This window comes from Capsicum annuum, unplaced genomic scaffold (genome assembly GCF_002878395.1).
Source record: "Capsicum annuum cultivar UCD-10X-F1 unplaced genomic scaffold, UCD10Xv1.1 ctg3710, whole genome shotgun sequence".
NCBI classification, from domain to species: Eukaryota; Viridiplantae; Streptophyta; class Magnoliopsida; order Solanales; family Solanaceae; genus Capsicum; species Capsicum annuum.
The window spans coordinates 6,702-19,761 of record NW_025844130.1 but is presented as its reverse complement, the minus strand read 5'-3'; the positions used below and the strand labels follow the sequence as shown (position 1 = coordinate 19,761).

At 36.7% G+C, this 13,060-nt stretch overlaps 3 protein-coding genes across 3 annotated transcripts in view; 2 read left to right on the top strand and 1 right to left on the bottom strand.

Moving 5' to 3' along the window:
- LOC107859048 overlaps positions 1 to 5,294 on the top strand; it is an 11,471-nt gene extending 6,177 nt beyond the window's left edge. The window contains exons 7-10 of the mRNA XM_016703927.2: positions 1,332 to 1,924; positions 3,377 to 3,530; positions 4,106 to 4,421; positions 4,841 to 5,294. Coding sequence (XP_016559413.2) covers positions 1,332 to 1,924; positions 3,377 to 3,530; positions 4,106 to 4,421; positions 4,841 to 5,294 — 1,517 coding nt within the window. The remainder of the gene's footprint in view (positions 1 to 1,331; positions 1,925 to 3,376; positions 3,531 to 4,105; positions 4,422 to 4,840) is intronic.
- A 5,598-nt stretch (positions 5,295 to 10,892) lies between these two features.
- LOC107859052 (pentatricopeptide repeat-containing protein At2g01860) lies at positions 10,893 to 13,041 on the top strand. Its single transcript, XM_016703930.2, has one exon. The coding sequence runs from the start codon at positions 11,473 to 11,475 to the stop codon at positions 12,967 to 12,969; it is 1,497 nt and encodes a 498-aa protein (XP_016559416.2). The 5' UTR covers positions 10,893 to 11,472; the 3' UTR covers positions 12,970 to 13,041.
- Positions 12,961 to 13,060, bottom strand: part of LOC107859047 (LRR receptor-like serine/threonine-protein kinase GHR1) — a gene marked incomplete in the record, with an annotated part of 6,794 nt that continues 6,694 nt past the window's right edge. Inside the window, 1 exon segment of the mRNA XM_016703926.2 lies at positions 12,961 to 13,060.

The window sequence follows — 13,060 nt, the reverse complement described above, 5'->3', positions numbered from 1 at the left end:
ATGACATGTTTTAATTGATTTATTTTTTACTTTAAGATGTGTTTAACATCATGCACTTTAATTATTTCAGTTTGTGCATGTTGTTTATGATATACACAGTAGAACAAGATGTTCAATTGAAACAAAATTTAATCAAGCCACATATGTATTTTACACTAGGCTTAATGAAATGTATCTATGTTCAGTATATCAGCACTACTAGTTAGCTACAAGTGTACAACTGACATCTAGTTTGTTAGAGTTTGTTAATTAGTTACTCAGTTGGTTAAGTTAACTTGACTTGACTAGGCAGTTAGCAGCAATATAAATAACAGCAGTTCAGATATTTTATAGTTGAGGCAAAATCTTCAAAAGAGTAAAAGAAATACTTTCTTCAACTTTGTTCTCTGTTTCAATCCATGATTCAGCTATGTGAATCTCCATTGTTATAGCTTAACATGGTATCAGAGACAGCGGTCGTTACTCGGAGTCCCTAATTCGCTTGCAATTGAGTTCCTCTGTTTTCTGTGCACGAAAAAAACTTGTGACTGGGTTGTTGCATCGATCGAGAAACAGTTAGGAATTGCGATTGTTCCAATTGTCGTGGATTGTTTGCTTCAATGGAAATTTGTTTGTTGACTCCGCACTCATCAATGGCAATTACAACAGAAACCACAACTAGTTTGGGAAATGGAGGTGAAACAATGATCGATTCTCATCATCCATTGCATCTCCATGCATGTGACACTCCAGGCAGTTCCCTTGTTTTAATTTAATTAACTGGATCTGAGAATTACACTTTGTGGAGTCGATCAATGAAGATAGGCTTGCTTGGTAAAGGATGTTGAAAATTGATTTAGTTACTGCAATAAATTTTAGTTAATAAGTTGTTTAGAATTAAGATGAGTTTGAATTTTAAATTTTAGATTAGGTTGTTTTAGTTGTTGAGATATTTTAGATTATTTTGAAATTCAAATTATGCTAATTTTTGTTTTATGTTGGCTATTTAAAGGCCCTCAATGCTCAATAAACTTATTGAAAGCTATTGGAAGATTTCAATCCAGTGAGAGTCATTTTAACCCCTTTTTCATTGCTCCATCTTCTTTTTTAAAAAACCAACAGTGGTATCAGAGATTCATTGATCTTACAGGATCTGTGAATTCTTCCAAAGCACTACCATATCATTTTTTAACTTGTAAGGGTTACCCATTTTAACCCGCCAGAGCTACCATTTTCAACTCGTGCTTATTTTCAAAGCATAGGATTATTTTCAACCAAAAAGATGTCAAGCAACAATCTCTAATTGAATGCCCTAAAAATTTTCACTGGCGAAAACTACCAAATTTGGTCAGTGAAAATAAAATCATATCTTCAAGCCTATGATCTGTGGGAAGTGGTAGCGAAAAATACACCATTACAACCACTCCCTGAAAATTCTACCGTTGCTCAGATTAAATATCATTTTGATGAAAAGCTCAAAAAATTCAAAGCCAAAACTGTAATTCAAAATTCAATTGCGAATTCGAGTTTTTCTAAAATTATTGCTTGTGAGACAACAAATGAAGCTTGGGAAAAACTAAAAAAGGAATATCAAGGAAGTGACCGAGTTGGACAAATGCAAATTTTGAATTTGAAAAGGGATATTGAATCTCTTAGGATGCAAGAAGATGAAACTATTGCCAAGTATTCTGACAAGATTTCTTTGCTTGTCGGTAAAATCAGGTTGTTTGGTGAGGATTTCAAAGATGAAAGAGTAGTAGAAAAAATTCTTGTGATAATTTCGGAGAGATTCGAGTCTAAAATCTCATCTCTGGAAGAGTCTAGAGATCTCTTTACCATCTCTGTTGAAGAACTAATAAGTTCTCTTCAAGCACAAGAGCAAAGAAGAGCCTTCAGACAAGACAATGTTACTGAGAGTGCTTTTTATGCACAAAACAAAAAAAAAGTTAATTATCCTTTTTGCAGACACTGCAAAAGGAAAACATACTTCGAGAATTTTTGTTGGTAGAGACCTGATGCAATCTGTGGAAATTGCAAACAAGCAGTCATGTTACAAAAGTGTGTAAGCTTAAAAACAATCCTCAAGTACAATTTGCGGAAGCAGAAATTGAGGAAGAGTGACTTTTTTAAATTGCAGTAACTAAACCAAAGGAGGAGTGTTGAAAATTAATTTAGTTACTGCAGTAAATTTTAGTTAATAAGTTGTTTAGAATTAAGATGAGTTTGAATTTTAAATTCTGGATTAGGTTGTTTTAGTTGTTGAGATATTTTAGATTATTTTGAAATTCAAATTATGCTGATTTTTATTTTATGTTGGCTATTTAAGGCCCTCAATGCTCAATAAACTTATCGAAAGCTATTGAAAGATTTCAATCCAGTGAGAGTCATTTTAACCCCTTTTTCGCTGCTTCATCTTTTTGTTTTAAAAACCAACAAAGAAAAGTTAGGTTTTGTGAATGGACAAAGTTCCAAATACAAATTTGATTCATCCTTACATGATCTCTGGAAAAAGTGTAATGTTGTTGTTCTTTCCTGGATAATGATATCTGTTAGTCGTGAATTACTTAGTGGTATTGTATATGCCAGTAATGCACAACTAGTATGGACTGACTTAAAGAAAAGATTTGACAAAATAGATGGATCCATAATTTTTTTATCTTCACAAAGAAATTGCTACTCTTAATCAAAGGATGATGTCGGTGTCACACTATTTCTCATGTTTAATGGAGCTGTGGACTAAATTTGATTCTCTTATGCCATGCCCTGGCTATACATGTGAAATTTCTAAGACTTATGTTGCTTACTTTGACTATCAGAGCTTGTTATAGTTCTTATTAGGCCTAAATGAATCCTACAATCAGTGTAGAAGTCAGATCATGATGCTAGATCCTTCACCTAGTGTAAACAAAACCTATTCTCTAGTAATAGCTGAAGAAAGTCACAGATTGCAAGGAAAGTCGAATGTTGTTGGTAATCCTAGCTCTATTCCATCTGGAGATATGCATGATGCTATGGCATTCTTCAGTGGAAAGGGGAAATTCTCTCGAGAAGGATCAGGACCTACTACTACTAGGTCAAAAAAATCCTCTAATTGTCATTTGTATTATGATTTTTGTAATTGGAATGGTCATACTAGTGACCACTGTTATTCGCTTCATGGTTATCCACCAGATTGGAAAGAAAAAAAGAGAACAGTTTCTAGCCCTATTACAGTTAATGCTACCTCTGGGAAAAGACATGCCTAGTATCTCATAGTTTTAGACCAAGTCACACTCAAGTCAATCCCAGATCTCAACATTCTTTTACGAAGTCAGGAACTAGTGGTTTTCATAACTACAATTTCCATAGACCTTCTCATGCTTTCATGTCTAATATTTTCTTTTAGCAATGTGTGCAGCCTCAACAATTTCTGCAGATGTCATCTCCTTATCTGCAGCCTTACTCTATTCCACAACCTTTACAATTTTCTCCAAAGCAGTTTCAGCAACTTCTACAGATGATGGACAAAAGAAAGAGCGAATGTGATGGTAGTACAAGTGTAGCATCTGCAGGTATGTTTAAATGTTTCACTTGCTTAAGTGCAACCGAAAAATGGATAGTTACTCTGGGACTTCTAAAAATATGGTCAGTAACTTGAGTTCATTAACACAATACCACAAGTTATGTGAGTCTAAAAAGGGTGAAGTTCATCTACCAACTGGTGGTCATGTTAGAGTTTGCAATATAGGGTGTTCTCAAGCTCTTGGAGGTTTTACCATCACTGATGTGTTGCATATCCCTGAGTTTAAGTACAATTTACTATCTGTGTCAAGGTTGACAAGATAATTGAATTGTTGTGTTCTATTTTATCCTAATTTATGCCTGTTTCAGGACATCTCCAGTGGGAAACTGAGGGGGATTGGCAAGTTGGAGAATGACCTCTATGTAGTGTATGCAGATTGCTCCTTAAAGTTTCAAGGAGATTAGTTGAAATCCCAGAAAGTTTATGAGAACACTGCATCTAATAATGCTTCTACTGCTAGTTTTTCTACTAATTCCGTTCAGTCTACAATAAACTTGTCTTTAAGGCATAAAAGATTAGGACATGTTTCTTTTATGACTTTAAGAAAGTTGAGTTATTTCACAGGATTATCTGATAAGACATTGAGTGAACTATGTACAGTTTGTCCCTTGGCTAAACAATCCAGACAACCTTTTCCTCTTAGTAGTACTACTACTGGTACTTGTTTTACTTTACTTCATGCTGATGTTTGGGGCCCTTACAAGGTGCCTTCTCAAGATAGTAAGAGATACTTTCTTACTTTGGTTGATGATTGCTCAAGATATACTTGGGTAGTTCTTCTCAACTCAAAGTCTGAAGTGATAGTAGCTCTCATAAACTTCTTTATCATGATTAGCAATTTGTTTGGTACAACTGTCAAGATCTTAAGATCTGACAATGGGTGTGAATTTTTTAACTCCCAAGTATCTGATTTACTTCAATCTCTTGGTATTCTGCATCAAAGTTCATGTGTGTACACACCTCAGCAGAATGGAGTTGTAGAAAGAAAGCATAGGCATATTTTGGATACAACCAGATCTCTTAGGTTTCAATCCAATATTCCTTTAAGATTTTGGATGAGTGTGTACTGACTAGTGTATATCTCATAAATAGGTTGTCCTCGTCTGTCCTTAAGGGAAAAACTCTCTATAAATATCTTCATCACCTTAGAGTGTTTAGTTGTGTGACTTATGCTATAAAAGTGAGAAAAATTGACAAATTTGCTGCAAGAGCTATTCCAACAATATTTCTTAGCTACTCTCATCTTCAAAAAGGATACAAGCTCTATACTTTTACTACCAAAGAATTTCTAATTGGCAGGGATGTTGTGTTTGAGGAAGAGTTTTATCCTTTCAAGAATATGCCTTATTCCTCTTCACTGTTTACTTCTCCTGAAGTGCTTGATCCATTAGATGTCTCCACTTTTCCTTTGGTGATTCCAGTTCAATCTAGTCCTATTTCTGATATTATTTCTTCAGATATTATTGCTGAATCCACAGTCCATTCCTGTGATGCTAATACTTCAGCTGGTACTTCTGGAGATGCAGTTTCCATGCCCAGTGAGAGAAAAACTTTTACAAGGCATACTAAGCCTTCTATTTGGCTCAAAGACTATATCACTAAACCCTCCAAGGCAAATTTTGTCCTTCTCTATCCTGTGTCTACTTATGTAAACTATGATTCACTCTCTACAGCTCATAATACAGCCTTAGTTGCATACTCTACAATACCTAAACCCTCCTCCTTTGTTGAAGCTTCTCTTGATCCTAAATAGATAGCTGCAATGCATTCAGAAATAACTACTCTTGAAAAGAACAACACTTAGTCCATTGTTGATTTGCCTTCTAGTAAGTATGCTATAGGATGTAAGTGGGTGTTCAAAGTTAAATATCTAGCCTAAGGTGTTGTTGAAAGATACAAGGCACGACTTTTTGCAAAGGGATTCAATCAAAGGGAGGGTCTAGATTACCCAGAGACTTTCTCACCTGTGGCAAAAATGGTCACAGTGAGGTTCGTTACTGCAGTTGTTGCAGCTAAGAACTGGTCTATTTTTCATATGGATGTTCATAATGCATTCTTGCATGGTGACCTTATTGTAAATGTTTACATGGTGATCCCACCGGGGTTTTGAAGACTGGGGAGTCTGGCAAAGTCTGCAAGGTACAAAAGTCATTATATGGCCTCAAGCAGTGATACAAGAATTACAAGGACAACACGAAACACACTTTAAAATCAGTCCACAAAATCAAAGATACGAGGACCCTTTTGAAGACCACACTTGGATTCAACAAACAACAACAAGAATACACTGTATTGATGTGTTTATCACCTAGAAATAGCTAACAACAATAATGGAACAAGAACAACAAGTCATGGATTTAAATTACAAGAACACAAACAAACGATTACAACATAAATAAAATGGATAGATAGTTAGACCTTGGTTGGTATAACGTTATTTATCCAAGAATATGGTAATATTGGACCCTTAACACTACACATAACGGTTAACTTAACTCCTACATTGACACAGGAGGAACTTTACCTCCTCTAAACACCAACGTCTCAAGCCAACATTGTAATACAAGTGATATCCACACTTGTTGCCCTCATTTCGGTGTGGTGGCTATTCCAAGCCCTACAACTAAAGGTGTTTCATGTTCCAAGTCTTACATCAATGAACAACTAATGAGAAAAAGACCTAAAATGTTCTATTTATATTCTATTACAAGACAAGGCAAAATGACAACAATGCCCTTAAAGGGTGGGGTGACCATGGAGTGCATTTGGACCCAATGAAGTTACCAAAATACCCTTAATGAAGATGACCAAATCATGACCCATTAAGTGTTTTCCAAAACCATGAGTCCTCAAGTCTTCGATGTTCCAAGCAATCTTCTACACACGGCCTTGTTTGTGCTCAAAACGGGTCTTCCTTGCATATTTTTGTGCCCTTGGGGTGACCAAGTCTTGAGCCTTTAAATGATGACCTCCAATCATGTCTTCAAAAATTAAGGTGGCCATTTGACTTGTATCATCCTTCCCCCTTTGAAAAAAATTCGACCTTGAATCCAAACCTTGCAAGAACAAAGAGAAGACAAATAAGCACCACATCCTCATGACATGAGGTTAGAGTTAGTACAATAAACAACATCAACATTCCAAAGAGGTACACACTTGAGATATAACCACACGTCCTTTGTTATAATCACGAGGGACTTAGAAAAAAAATTACAAATGAGTTGGCGAAAGGAATCACCATCAAGGGGTGGTGTCCTAATTGAAAGTAAAGTCCACCTAACACATATAAAAATATCACTCAAACAAGTGGACCGACCAAAAACTATCCATCCTTCACACCCTAAGAAGTTACCGGGATCGAATGGGAGACGTAACCAAGGGCTTAGGTCTCGGCCACTCTCACTTTCCCCTAGGGTGTCATCCTCGAAATTAAGTAAGCCCTCTTTATAACTATTGAAAATATCATGAACTAAAAGAGGGTTGAGAAAGGTGTTCCATAAGTCAACTTCAAATAAAGGGTTCCCATGCATGGACTTACTATTAGTTTCAAAATTTCCACTAGGAATTGCCCAAAATAAGAAACACATAAAGACGAAGTAGATGGCATTTATAAGCACATATCACCTTCTCTTTCACAAGAGTTGTCCTCACATACGTACAAACCATCACGGGAAGCCAAAGGACCACAATCAAAATCATCTTCACAAAGACAATCACAACTCGGGTTTTTTAAATATTCAAGCAAATCAAGATCATCTACACCCGGTTGATATTTTACTCACCCTCACTAGTTATTGGCAATTCACATACCAACGAGACTCACTTTGCTTTTCACAAGGGTCAACTAGTGTGTGAATACTCTCATCACTTGGTAATGGAACCTTATTCAAGTTGTAAGTGGTAGCACCAGATGGACACAAATCATTCTCACGAGGAGAATCAATTTAGTCATCTAATGGATCAACTAGTGCTTGTGTACCTACAACAAGAGTTTGATCCACATGTGACCTAACAATGTCAAGAGTATCACAAAATGAAGACTCGTGCACTCCTACACTAGGTAAAACCACAACTACGTTTATATGAGTGTAGGGGATAACATTTTTACCTCGTAGCTCACATGAGTTACGGTCTTCATCTTGACATGTGTCCAGGTAGCCCACTTGCTCCCTTGGAACTCCCATATGATCCAACCTTTCATTTATCACTTCCCATTGATGGGTAATGGCTTCAAGTTAAGCCAAAATAGCACTTTCTACCGCGGGTTCCACCGTAATTGCACCTAAAAAAAAATAAGTCTACAAAATAAAACACAAGTTAGTTCGAAACAACCTCACCACACTCTCACATACTTGATCGTGTCACACTTGGATTCACAAGTTTTGTAAGTCGGCTTGTAGTTCGTGATAAGTCGAGGGGTGAGTCTACTCCTTGGTCGGAATGGATTCTTTGTTTGAAGACTCAAGGAAATAATGTTCAAACTTGAACCAAGAAATTCTACGATTCAAAAATAAGAAAAGCACAAAATAACGCTAACACAAACAAACGGGCACAAAAAATAACTAACAAGCTAGTAGGAGATTACTAGGTCGTCAATTAGTGTTCAAACCAACAAACGAAACTAAGAAACAATAAAATGAAACTAAGAAATCTAAAAGTTGAACTCAAAATGTTGCATGGACAGTAATTTAGTGATGTGGCAGTCCACTATTGGCCTCGGTTTTGTCAAAATTTTACTCTCCAATTTCAAGTCTTGACCAATTTACAATTTAGAAATGGTGGATTTGGTTAATAGAGGGAAATTTGGTCTTGGAGCTTCATTTTCAAGTTCAAAACAAGACTTGACCTTCTTTGTACTTTCTCCTTGAAACAAGGTCCTTAAATCAAGGAAAGTAGGTGAAAAGTGGTTAAGTCTTTTGAGTGATGTGATCAAGTCTTTCACCAACAAGTACTACAACTTGGTCTTTCACCTTTTGTGGATCTAATGTTCACTTTTTGTTTTAACAAAAGATGAAAAGGGTGAAGAGCACAATAACAACACCAAAAACAACAACAATATTCTCCAAGAACAACAACAAATTCCAACACCCAACTCCACAACAGCAAGGCCTTCAACACGGTCAAGGCTTAGAATGACAACAACATCAAATCAGCCACACTTTGTTCACATTAACAACATCAACAAGTTCAAGTTCAAGCTTAGATTTGGACACTTTTTAGTGTTGGTGAGAAAGAAACCAACACTAGAAACACTCTAAACAACAAAAGACTACAAGATCTAGTCACAAAGAAACATGTCTCGGCCAAGACAACAACAGGAACATCAACTTTATCGGCCAAGAACAACAAGAACGGGCAGATTACTCCTTTTCTGGAATTTTTTTTTCAGTTTTTCAACTCTTTTTTTTATGTATTTTTTTCAACTCTCATGCCCAAGATTGATCTTGTTAGAACAAAATCAAATATGGATTTGATACCAAATGATACAAGAATTACAAGGACAACACGAAACACACTTCAAAATCAGTCCACAAGCTCAAAGATTTGAGGATCCTTTTGAAGACCACACTCGGATTCAACAAACAACAACAAGAACACAATGTATTGATGTGTTTATCACCTAAAAATAGCTAACAACAAACTATGTTAACAACAAAAGATGAAGAACAACAAGACACGGATTTGAATTACAAGAACACAAACAAACGATTACAACATAAACAAAATGGATAGATAGTTAGACCTTGGTTGGTATAATCTTAAGAATCCAAGAATATGGTAATCTTGGACCCTTAACACTATACACAACGGTTAACCTAACTCCTACGTTGACACAAGAGGAACTTTACCTCCTCTAAACACCAACGTCTCAAGCCAACATTGCAATACAAGTGATATCCACACTTGTTGCCCTCATTTCGGTGTGGTGGCTATTGCAAGACCTAAAACTAAAGGGTTTCATGTTCCAAGTCTTACATCAATGAACAACTAATGAGAAAAAAATCTAAAATGTTCTATTTATATTCTATTACAAAATAAGGCAAAATGGCAACAATGCCCTTCAAGGGTAGGGTGACCATGGAGTGCATTTGGATCCAATGAAGTGACCAAAATACCCTTAATGAAGATGACCAAATCATGACCTATTAAGTGTTGTCCAAAACCATGAGTCCTCAAGTCTTTGATGCTCCAAGCAATCTTCCAAACACGGCCTTGTTTGTGCTCAAAACGAATCTTTCTTGCATATTTTTGTGCCATCGGGATGACCAAGTTTGAGCCTTTAAATAATGACCTCCAATCATGTCTTCAAAAATTAAGGTGGCCATTTGACTTGTATTAAGCAGGCACCAAGAAAGTGGAATCTAAAACTGACAACAGCTCTTGTTCAGTTGGAATTTGTTCAAAGCCAATATGATTATTCTCTATATACAAAGAAAGAAGGAAAGGAGTTGGCAGTTGTCCTAGTGTATGTGGATGATCTCTTAATCACTGGCAGCAGTATTGAGTTGATTAATCAAACAAAAAGTGACCTTAAACTGCAGCTTAAGATGAAAGATTTAGGTCACCTGAAATTCTTTCTTGGCATTGAGTTTGCCAGCTCCAAGGAGGGGTATGTTATGAGTCAAAGAAAATATGTTTTGGAGCCTATATCTGATCTAGGATTGAGTGGAGCCAAGCCTGTATATGCACCACTTGATCCCAGTCAAAGGTTGACATCAATTGAATATGACTCTCATGTGCAAGGATCAAAAGGTGAATCAGATGACAACCAATGAAAGACATTGGAAAAACACCTGAGATTAGCAGGAAGATTGTTATACTTGGCTATAACAAGAGTAGATATCTTCTTTGCAATACAAGTCTTAAGTCAGCAAATGCATGCATCTAAAGAGTGTCATAGGAAAGATGCTATCAGGGTGGTAAAATACATAAAGTCATCCCCTGGATTAGGACTGTTTATGCCATCTCAGAACTCAGATGTGTTGACTGCATTCTGTGACTCAAATTGGGACACTTGTTTGCAAACCAGGAGGTCAATCATATAGTACTTAGTGAAGTTTGGAGATGCATTAGTGTCTATTTCAAAGTATGGCTTCAGTTGTTGCTAAGATCACTTGGCTTATTAGTTTATATAAAGAATTAGGAGTACAAATCCAACAACCAGTGTCTCTATTGTGTGACAGCAAAGCAGCCATACAAATTGCAGCAAATCCAATCTTCCATGAAAGAACAAAACATTTTGACATTGATTGTTACTTTGTTAGAGAAAAACTACTACAAGGGATGATCAAAACTATCCACATGCCCACAAAAGAACAACTAGCAGATCTTCTCACTAAAAGTCTAGGAAAAACACAACATGCTTATCTACTGTCTAAACTAGGTGTGACAGATATTTTTTTCACCTACCAGTTTGAGGAGGGGTGTTCAGTATATCATCACTACTAGTTAGTTACAAGTGTCCAGCTGACATCTAGTTTATTAGAGTTTGTTATTTAGTAACTAGATTACGCAGTTAGCAGCTATATAAATAGCAGCAGTTCAGATATTTTGTAGTTGAGGCAATTACTTCAAGTAAAAGAAATACTTTCTTCAGCTTTGTTCTGTGTTTCACTCCATGACTCAGCTTTGTGAATCTCCATTGTTATAGCTTAACAATCTGTTTCTCTCTTGAGTAGATTAAATGTAACCAAAAAAATAAAAATTAGTAGTTTATTCACGAGCTACATTCACAAACAATTAGGTGATAGACTGATGATACAATATTGAACAAAATCATATATGATGAAATGATATAAAACAACAATTCAATCAAATTTATGTTTAAATTAGGAAGAATAAAAACTAAACTCCCTCCTTTTTGTTCCCTCTTGTAACAGAACTTTATTGTTCCGAATCTCTACAGTTTCTCCCTCATCCATGCCCACCAAATGTTCGACCAAATGCTCAGCAGGAATTGTTGCATGTTCTCGACCACCTATGAGTCCTTTCCTTGGTCTTTATCCACATATTCTGTCTACCATACTAGTCTAACCACCAGTACAGCTGCTTCTTCAAGTTTTGGAAGAAGAGTTGTTTCCATGGCTGTATCAAGTAACAAAGCTAACCACAGAAATCCTCGACGACCCAAGCTCCCACCTGAAGTGGACAATACCTTCCAAAGGGTCTTGTACGAGGATGAAGAAGAAATGACTCAGAAACCAAATCTTGATATTTTAACTGATGATGATGATGAGGGAGTTGTAAGTGTGGATTCTTCGGATGGAATTCTATGGGAATCGGATGAGATGGAAGCGATTTCGTCTCTTTTTAAAGGGAGGATCCCTCAGAAGCCTGGAAAATTGGATAGAGAGAGGCCTTTACCTTTGCCCCTTCCTTACAAGATTCGGCCTTTAGGACTTCCTACACCGAAAAGATTCAAGAACTGTTCAAGGGAATCTGTTTCGAAGCAAGTGTACAAGAATCCCACTTTCTTGATTGGTTTGGCCAGAGAAATTCAAGGCCTTCCAATTGAGGAAAATGTATCGATGGTTCTAAGTAAATGGAGTCCTTTTCTTCGGAAAGGATCATTGTCATTGACAGTCCGAGAGTTGGGTTACTTGGGACTTCCAGAGAGAGCTCTGGAAACATTCTGCTGGGTGAAGAAACAACCCCATCTTTTCCCAGATGATCATATTCTTGCTTCTACCATTGAAGTTCTGGCGGGATCAAATGAGTTAAAAGTGCCATTTGATTTGGAAAAATTCACTGGCTTGGCTAGTCGGAGTGTGTATGAAGCAATGTTAAGGGGTTGTATTAAAGGAGGACGCCTGAAGCTTGCTTTGAAGCTTCTTTCAATGGCTAAGGAATCTAACAGAGTGCTTGATACTGGGGTGTATGCGAAGCTAATCTTGGAGCTTGGTAAGGATCCTGATAAAAGCACACTTGTCTTGGTGTTGTTAGAGGAGCTTGCTGTGAGAGATGATCTGAATTTGACACCACAAGACTGTACAGCTATCATGAAGATTTGCATTAGGCTCAGAAGATTTGAGATCGTGGAGGGGCTATATGATTGGTTCAGGGAATCGGGTGGTAATCCAAGTGTAGTTATGTATACTACTATGATTCACTGTCGTTATTCAGCGAACAAATATAGAGAGGCATTAGCCATGCTATGGGAAATGGAGGCTTCAAATTGCCTTTTTGATCTTCCAGCTTATCGTGTGGTGATTAAGCTCTTTGTTGCTTTGAACGATCTCCCAAGGGCTGTACGCTATTTCTCTAAACTTAAGGAAGCAGGTTTCAGTCCAAATTTTGACATATACTGCAGCTTGATCAAAATTTATATGGCTTCTGGAAGGGTGGCTAAGTGCAAGGATATTTGCAAGGAGGCAGAGATGGCTGGATTCAGGTTTGATGAAAATACATTGTTGAAGTTGCAACAATAAAATTTGTTGCATCTTTTGATGTATTTGCATGTAATTTAGAGTTCATGTTGTTTAAATTCGGTCCATTATCCACCCCTCTCCTCACTTGCAT

Excerpts from the sequence above, each read along its gene's own strand:
- LOC107859052 (XM_016703930.2), top strand. The coding sequence starts at position 11,473 with ATGTTCGACCAAATGCTCAGCAGGAATTGTTGCATGTTCTCGACCACC.